This window comes from Cervus canadensis, chromosome 2, assembly GCF_019320065.1.
Source record: "Cervus canadensis isolate Bull #8, Minnesota chromosome 2, ASM1932006v1, whole genome shotgun sequence".
Taxonomy (NCBI): Eukaryota; Metazoa; Chordata; class Mammalia; order Artiodactyla; family Cervidae; genus Cervus; species Cervus canadensis.
In genome coordinates, this window is record NC_057387.1 from 15,693,633 (window position 1) to 15,702,915 (window position 9,283).

The 9,283-nt window shown below is 56.5% G+C and overlaps 1 protein-coding gene across 1 annotated transcript; it reads right to left on the reverse strand.

Moving 5' to 3' along the window:
• Positions 1 to 183: 183 nt before the first annotated feature.
• On the reverse strand, positions 184 to 8,834 carry LOC122426764 (immunoglobulin superfamily DCC subclass member 3-like). The gene is made up of 10 exons (XM_043445908.1): positions 8,786 to 8,834; positions 7,267 to 7,518; positions 6,657 to 6,758; positions 2,345 to 2,463; positions 2,155 to 2,259; positions 1,786 to 1,931; positions 1,265 to 1,552; positions 838 to 1,001; positions 460 to 752; positions 184 to 333 (listed from the first exon to the last, which is right to left on the reverse strand). Exons 1-10 carry the CDS (start codon positions 8,832 to 8,834, stop codon positions 184 to 186), a joined length of 1,668 nt encoding a protein of 555 aa, XP_043301843.1.
• Positions 8,835 to 9,283: the final 449 nt, after the last annotated feature.

Sequence of the window (9,283 nt, forward strand, 5' to 3'; positions counted from 1 at the left end):
ACCAGGCCTCCTCCCGCTCCTAGTACCACACAACTGAGAAGAACTGGCCCTCCCTCGCTGCCTCAGTCTCCTCATTTGTAAAACAGCATAGTCATGGATAAAAGCCCTTCCCCGCTCTTTGGACCTATGCCGCCGTAGTGCAGACTGTCTTCCTAGCAGTTCTCCACATAGCCATCCTGGCCCTTATCTGTGTCTCCAGCCCAGGAGGAGACAGAGGAGGCAGATGATGAGGGCAGCCAGGCCCACGTGTATGCCCACCACAACCCCAGGCGGCGAGCTGCTCTCATCCTGGCTGCAAGAGCGCCCAGCCTCGGACTCTGGATACAGTGCCGTCTGTCAGAGGACCAAGGTGGAGGCAAAGCTCAGCCCCTCCTCCTCCTCGAAGATGGCGGCCGCAGGTCCTATGGTAAGGGCCTGCTTGGACCCAGGCCTGCCACCCTGCTACCAGATCCCACTCACCGGGGGTGGCCAGGGGCACATGTGCCGAGAGACAACATGGGAACTGTGCTTGCCATCCCCATGGCCACTGAAGGCCTGGAGCTGGATCTCAGAGAGGGCCTCACCCAGATCTGTGTAGAGAAAGGAACTGACAGTGCTAGCCAGAAGCAGGGGCCCTTCAAAACGGGCAGCAGGCAGCTTGCGGTGAAAGAGATTGAAGCCTTGGATAGACCCCAGCTGGAGTGGCAGCTCCCACGAGGCCTGCACAGAGGTGACGTTGAGCGCTTTGGTGGGGAAGCCGAGGGCAGCAGGGGCTGCAGAGGAAACGAGATGAGCTGGTTGGCAGTTCTGTTTGCCCGAGGCCAGGGGCTCTACAGAGCTGGAGAAGCTGTTGCTCACTGCCGCCCATGCTGGAAGCGTGGCTGGAGGCCGAGTCCTGGCTGGCACCCTCTGCTGAGTAGGCCCGCACATGGATGGAATAGACCGTGGCAGGCTCCAGGTTGGAGAAGACGTGCTCAAAAGGTGCCTTTGCCCCCGGCCTCTTGGAGCTCTGGACCAGCTGGCTTTGAGAAGCAGAGAAGCTTGGCAACCAGCATCCCTCTCCCTTACTACAACCATCCCCCACCACCACAAAGTGGGCACAGAGCCCCAGCTAGGTCTTCGAGGAGAGAAGGGAGTGGGGGCTGCAGGAGCCAGGATGAGAAAGGCTGAGGATAAGAAGGGGGCTGAAGAGCAAAAGGAAGTATCAGAGGTCCAGGCAGGTCTGGGCATCACTAAGAGTAAGAGAAACTTGACCAGGGACTCCTGCCCATCCACTCACACCCACCTCCCACTGGCCAGAGGTGCGACACAAAGCTGATGAGTCCCCACTGGGGGACAGTGGTTCCCGGGACACTCAAACGGCAGAGGTGGAGAGAGCCGCCGCCGCCGCCGCGGGCAGGCCCGTGGGAACGGGATGGCTCTGGATATCGTCACAGCCAGGCAGGCACTGGCCTGGTTGGAGCCTGCACTGTTCTCTGCCGTGTATTGGTAGATGGCCTTGTCCTCTGCAGATATCTGCACCAGGGAAAAGCAAACACAACCACTGGGGCTCCTTCCCTCCGAGTCCCCTGCCCTGGTGGAGTGGCAAGACCCATGGACCAGCCCAGAAGCAGAAGGACCCACCACCCATATGCAGGTGTCGCTTGTATGGAGCAGGCTGGGCAGAGCCTTCTGTGGGTGGAGTTAGCTGCAAGGGTTGTAGGCAGTAAATGTAGGAAGAGAGTGTTGTATATAGGTGGTGGATGCCTGGGGCAGCTGAGGGGACCTCAGCAGTCAGGCAGAGTGGAGGGGGTGGAACAGGCGTACCTCGGGTACCTGTTGTTGTAGGTTAGCCGAATGTCATCCCCAGGACTCAACCCTTTCCCGTTCTTCAGCCAGACCAGCCAGGGCTCAGGGACACCCTGGGCTACACAGATGAAGATGGTGCTGCTGCCTGGAGGCTTGGACAAGGACTGTGGCCAGTGGACAAACTCGGAGGGAGCCAGGCAGGTGATGGCAGGTGGGAGGTGCCGTGAGGTCTGGCCTCTCACCCTCCTCCCGCTCCTCTCCTCATCCAGGTTCCCGTGGAGGGTGAGGTGACCCAGGACACTCCCTAGCTGGCCCTTGGGGCTCACCCTGCACAAGCAGGATGCCCTGTGCTCTCGTCGGATCTGAGTTCCGAGCTGATTGACTGACTGCGCAGGCGTAGACGCTCGAGTGCTGGACCAACACTTCAGAGATCATGAGGTTCCCAGGGCCCAGGACTTGGATGCCCTCTACACTGATGGAGCAGCCAGCCACCTGCGGGGAGACAACTGGTCAGAGCTGGGATGGTGCAAAGTGCTGGGGTCTCCGGAAGGCGGGACGGGGCGGGACGGCTACACACCCAGGTAGCTCCAGACCAGTGGCTGTGGGTGGCCTGCGGCAATGCATTCCAGCACTGCACCCTCGGGTTCTGAGCCCCAGACAGGATCTCTGGCTCCTGCGGCAGCTGTGGGGATCCCACTGAGCGGCAGAAACAGAAAACTGAAGGATCAGGAAACAGAACTCTCCCCTTGAACCCAGGACACACTTCCGCTCCCAGAGGCCCCTTCTAATCCTCAAGTGACCAGACCCCAGAGGTGTTGCCATTTTACTCCTAGATTACATATAAAGGAAATTACTTGCCCAAGGTCCTGTGGCAGTAAATAGAAGTGTGTGTGTACCTGTGTGCGCACTAAGTCACTTCAGCCATGTCCAACTCTGCAACTCTGTGGACCATACCTGCCAGGCTTCTCTGTCCATGGGATTCTCCAGGCAAGAGTATTGGAGTGGGTTGCTGTGCCCTCCTCCAGGGGACCTTCCTGACCCAGGGATCGAACCCATGTCCTCCTGAGGCTCCTGCATTGCAGGTGAGTTCTTTACTAGTGAATCCCACAAATAGAGGTATACTTCATTTTATTGCGCTTCACAGATACTGAGGTGGTTTTTATGTTTTTTAAACAAATCAAAAGCTTGTGGCAACCCTGCATTATCAGATGATGGTTAGCAATTTTAGAAATCAACTTTTTTATATGAGGTATGTACATTGTTTTATACATAATGCTATTTAATAGGATACAGTATAAACATGATTTTTTTTTTAAACATGATTTTTATATGAACCAGAAAGCCAAACAATTCACAAGACTCGCTTTATTATGACAGTCACTCTAGTCTGGCACCAAACCTGCAGTACCTCTGAGGTCGGCCTACGTCAGAGCTAAGCCGCTTCAGGGTACTAAGCAGGCCCCAAGTTAAACTGGAGGGGTGGAGGGAGGAAAGGGTGTCAGCAGGACCCCCACCAGCACAGAGTGCCCCTGGAGGGCCTGCAGCAGTGTCAGAACATGAACTGACCAGGTAGGGAGGTAATGGCGGGTACCCAGGGACCTAGTCCCCTTCCCTAAGTCACCCACAAAACTGGCAGGAGACCCTTCCCTTAGAAAGAGAGCCAGGCCCCGGTGCCAAGTGAGCATGTCTCAGCTGCTCAAAGGGATGCAAACGTTTTCTGAAGTACACTGCTCTTGGGTCTAACAGCATCTTCATTTTCTGGCACCCTCTCCCATCTTATTAAGTGAATCAGCGCGTCGTCACTGGGGGCTGCCTTGTGTGAGGTGCTGTTATTCTCACACTGGGAGCACAGGTGTGAACAGCAAGGCAACAGGCCTTTGTCTTCATCCTGTCACCCCATTCTTGTTTTGCAACTTTTTATTTTATGAGATTTTGTAACACATATTTATTTAACCTTTTCATAAATGTCCTTTATTAAAAATTTAGGAATTCCCTGGCAATCCATGGGTTAGAATTCTGTGCTACCACTGCAGGGGGGACCTGAATTTGATCCCTGGTTGGGGAACTAGGATCCCACAAGCCATAGCATGACAAAAACAGAAAAACTTCTCAGACAAAGTTACATCTCTCAAAGTTTCTGGGCTTCCCTGGTGGTGCTAGTGGTAAAAAAAAAAAAAATCTGCCTGCCAATGCAGGAGATGCAAAAAATGTGGGTTTGATCCCTGGGTCAAGAAGATCCCCTGGAGTAGGAAATGGCAACCCTCTCTAATATTCTTGCCTGGAAAATTCCATGGACAGAGGAGCCTGGCAGGCTACAGCCCATGGGGTTGCAAAGAGTCAGACCTGACCGAGCTCACACACACACACACACACACACACACACACACACACCGGTGACTCAGCTGGCAGAAAATCCACCTCCCAATGCAGGGGACTTGGGTTTGACCCCTGGTCTGGGAAGATCCCACGTGCTGCAGAGCAACTAAGGCCATGCTCCATGACTAGTGAGCCTGTGCCCTAGAGCCTAGGAGCTGCAACTACTGAGCCCACATGCCAAAACTATTGAAACCTGAACACTCCAGAGCCTATGCTCTGCAGCAAGAGAACCCGCCACCACGAGAAGTCTGTGCACTGCACTGGAGATTAGCCCCCGCTCACCACCACTAGAGGAGAGCAACGAAAACCCAGCATAGCCAAATATAATTTTTAAAAAAGCTCCTCAAGGACTGCTATAAAGTCTACACATCTTTAAATCTGGCTCAAGGTCTAGCACAGTATTTCACCCATTCTCCATTCAGCCCACCGCCACATATTGAGAGTCTACTTCGGACCAGGCACTCCTCAGTTTGCCGCCCAAAGCTCTAGATCCAGCTGTGGACTGTCTTGAAATGTCCTGGTCTTGGTCGAGGAGGCGATGTTCCACCTGGTCAGGCCATCTAGTGGGGCAGAGCTGGTCTATGTGACATCCATCCCTGGCTGAACGCCTCTGCATGCCAGGCTTTATACTGTGACCCCCCCCATGCACCGTCCCCTTTAATCCTTACTACAAGCCTGTGGGGCCAGTGCTTTTACTTCTCCAAGTTCACAGATGAGAAAACAGTGCCAGAGAGAGCAAGTGACTTGTTCAACCCCAGAGGGCCTGGCAGAAGTGGAACGCAATCCTGGGTCTTGGAGGCACTGCTGATAGCATTCCCTCCGGGCACTGTGAGCTCCTTGAAAGTCCGGGAAATCCCGTGTCCCTGGTGCCTGCCCAGGGTAACGCACGCCCCACGGAGTGGATGGCTGGGGCCTCAGTACCCAGCTCCTGTCTCCTGTCCCTGGGGGAATGTCTACACTGATCCCAGCTTCTTCTGTGAAATGTAGGCTATCATGTAACTCAGTCACCGGCTGATCCTCTGTGCCCAAAAAGCACCTGCTTGTCATCTGCCTAAAGCTCTCTGGCCATTCAGTCCCCTGCCTCTGCGGCCAGCAGGATGGAGGACCCGTGCCTGCCTAGTCACTTGGCCAGGAGCACTGATCATCATGGAAGCCTGGCATCCTGCCCTGCCCTCATGCCTGGGATGGCCGATGGGAACAGGAAGTGGAAAGCCACAGGAACCTCACCCCAGCTTCCCTCTGCTCTCAGGGAGGAGCCCCTGATCCCCACTCTTTGCTTTCAGTTTCTAAGCCAGCTCCAGATAAGAGACACCACAGATGTCCCCTTCCTCTTTCGGGCTTCAGTCTAAAAATTAAGCATCTTTTGGTAGAATTTTGCCTTGAGGCTTGCCCAAGGTTCACCTGTTATCTGTGCTGCGGGGGCCCCCTAGCGGGTAATTCAGGCACGCTTTCCCCGCACACTCTGGCGGCCTCGGCTTCACGCTGTGGCCGGAGTCTTACCTGTTTCCCACTGGGTATCATCTCTGCATAGGTTCTGCTGCAACCCTCATTTTGGGCACAAAACTCTCCCACCCCACGTGGCCTGTATTTCGGGTCATTTTGGGCATTTCATCTCAGGTAAAAGGCTATTTTCACCCAAAGGAGGAAACACGCAAATGTGTGTATACGCGTGCACACAAACACACATGCAGACACATCTGAGCACACCATGCACAAACACAAGTGTACCCAAGCATCCACTCCCAGCCGAGTCACAGGAGCCCCTAAACCCATCAAAAGGGCTCCCACTACTCTGGATCAAGTCCAAACTCCTTTTCACGATGGGCATCACCTACCTTTCCTACACCCATTTTTTGTTACCTTGAATTCTCCCCATTCTCTGGTCCAGCAACGTGGAATTGCCTGCATGAACTGCACTATTCTAACCCTTGTGCTTTTACTGAAGCAGTGCCACCCTCTCCATCTTCCTGACCTTGGCCTGCCTCTCCGCTCACCCTTCTACCCTCAGCTTGGTATAGCTTTCTCTCAAGGCCCCTTACCAGCCCTTGCCCATAGCCCAAGGCTGGCTTAGAGGCCTCTGCCCTGGGTTCCCACAGCACTTCCCTGTCTACTCAGTTGCCAGCTCTGGGAAGCCTGATGGACTGACTGAGCCTCTTCCACCTGCTTACTTCTGTATTCCCACACCCAGCACGGTCCTTATATGTAGCCAGCGCTCAAAGTATCTGTACCACATGCAACCACATCAGCCACACCCGCTCCCTGTGGCGCCAGCTCCCACACCCTCCTCCGCCCAGTGCCCGCTCTGATCCCCCTGGTCCTCGCTTCCCTTTCAGCATCAGCCGCACATCCTGGCTGTGGCGAGCATTGGCCACATTATGAGCAGTATGTGCCCAGGTCAGCCTGGCTCACGCGAGTGATGCGGAGGATGCCACCGGGGTCCCTGGCTGGGCGGTGGCCCCCAGCCTGTCAGCCCGCCACGCTCCTTCCTGGTGCTCGCCTCTGCTCAGCGGTACTCAAGGTCATGCCGTTGTGTTCCCAGGAACTGGAAGGCTCAGGCCCTCCCCGGGTCATGCACTGGGAGCAGGTGACTCCACCCGGCTCCTCCTTGACAGACTCTGGATGTTGACAGAAGCATGACAGGCCTAGGACACAGGGACCACCTGAGCACCTGGACAGCTGGCCGCCACCTCCGCCGCCAGCAACTCTGTCCCAGAGCCCCAGCTTCCCCTCCGTGCCCACAGTTGCCACTCCCCACTGACTGCTTCTTTGCACCCCTGCAGTATTGCATCTGTGGTCTCTGGAGGCCATGAGCACTTCACCTTCATGACATTTAAAATTATGATTTACATTTGCATTGGTATCAACACAAATATAATCCAGAACTATAAAATAACAACTCACTATTATAAATTCGTTATTCATTTTTTCTTCTGGTTTTAAAGAAATTATAGTTAAAACAGGTTTGTGATCCCCTGAAAGGGCCCTCAGCGCATACTGTGTCTAATGGCCAAGTCAACACTGCCCAGGCCACCCTGGGCAATTCTGTGCCCTGTGGGCGCCATCTGTGGGTACCCCTGTGCACTCGTCCCCCCTAACCCTCACAGGAGCAGCCCAGTCACTTACTTGCCAGTTGCATCTGGGCCCACGAGCACCAGGCAGTTCTGGGCCACACAGTGGGACTCGTGGGCACGGGAGGGGAGGCTCCAGTGAGAGGGCAGGCGGCCAGATGCAGGGAGCCGTTGGGCATCAGGGTGGTGCTGCTGGCGTTGGTCAGGGCCAGTCTGTCCCACTGCCAGAAAATGGACACAGGCGGCTCACGCTCCACCTGGCCGGGCAGCACCAGCGGGCGCTCCCGCACAAAGGCCAGCTCAGAGCCTGCAACGGGACCCGTGGGGACAGCCAGCCAGGCCTGGGCACACCAGCCTCCTGTAGCCCACCACCTCCCCTCAGTTTTGAGCCCTCTCGGCCTGGGTGAGGGGTAGGGAGGCAGGACTTTACTTGGGGGGGGGCCTTGGGGAAGCACATGAGGAGGGCCTGGCAGTCCAGTCCAAGGAGCAGGGCTGCCACTGTCCAGCTGGGCCGCTGCAGTCGATGGCCTCTTTCAGCCGGACCCTGGCAACAGGGAGGGTGCGGGGCGGGCACAGTGGCGAGGTCAGGGGCCCAGGCGTGGGCACTGTGCTCCCCAGGAGCGTCACCCCCTCTCTCCTGCACTGGCCCATCTGCCCATCTGCCTGCAGGGTCAGCTTCCCGGGATTCCTTGCTCTCTTTTCCCACTGCCGAGATCCCAGCCCCTGAGTGGGGGAGGAGCACACTCACATATTCACTCACTCACATATTCACTCACACCCACGTATTCACTCACACCCACATATTCACTCACACTCACATTCACTCACTCACATATTCACTCACACCCACATATTCACTCACACACATATTCACTCACACCTGAACCGAAAGCCCAGCCTCACAGACCTGGACACTGCTTCCATCCCAGAACTGTCCTCTCACAGAGGACTCTCACATGAAGACATCCCTACAGACTCAAAGTCACAAATGCACAAGCACGCCACAGCAGACACCAATGTTGCAGGCCTAGAAATGCAAGCTCAGAGCTGTGAACCCACATGCACAGTCCACCCTACACGAACACCCGAGGATGCAATGACTCAGCCTTCCAGGCTGAGCAGGAACCTGCCCAGCAGATGGGCAGCCTTTGAGGGGAAGAGCCCCCAGGCCTAGGGCTCAGCCAGCCTTGGCCATCGGTGGGGAAACCTCCTGGCCCCTGCTCCTCCAAGACCCTCTGGTCCACAGCCCCCCCTAGCCTGCGTTCCCTCAGCTCTCCTGCCTCCTGGCGCCCCCAGACTGCAGCCAAAGCCTGCTCTCCGAGACCCTCCCTCCACCTAGCTCTTCCCTACAGGCGTGTGCCTGTCCTTCCCACTTCCCTCCAAGGCTTTTCAGCACCTCTGCTCTCATCACCTTGGTGCCCCGCACCCCCTGCCCCCGTTTTGCCCTTGGCTTTCCCATCCCAGTGTCTTCCCCCTTATCTTCCCATCCGCCTCTCTCACCCGGCCTTCCCCGGCTTCTCCCCCCTGCCCTCCTCTTCCTTCTCCCTCCATGTCCTGCAGGCCCCGACCCTTACCCCAGTCTTGGAGCAGCACCACCAGCAGCAGCAGCAGCCCTGGGCCCATGTCCCCACAGGTTTGGCCCCCTCAGTCCTGGGCTGCTCCCCAGGCAGCTCTGGTCTTCTGCCTTCAGCCTGGGGTCCCCTGGGCTGTGGGCATTCCCCACACATGCACTTGAGGGAGCTCAGTATGGGGGCCCAGGGTCCAGAGGGCCGAAGTCTGGGGTAAAGGTTGGAGGCTGCTGTCTTCCCTGGAGCTGGGTCTCTCTCTGCTTTCAGCCTGAATCCCCTCCCCACCCGCACCCCCAGCGTCCCCTCCTCCCAGGGCCAGGACCCAGACAGTAAGACAGTTGGAGCAGGGATGGGGGGCGGGGTGGAGGCCAATGAGAGGAGGGCAAAGTTGGGGTCAAACCTGTCCCTTTCCCAGCCTCAGACCTACCTTACTCCTTCCCAAACATGGATTGAATGAGTGAAGTTCGCCTGGTGGGGGAGGCATCTGTTTCCCCTAAGCCAAAC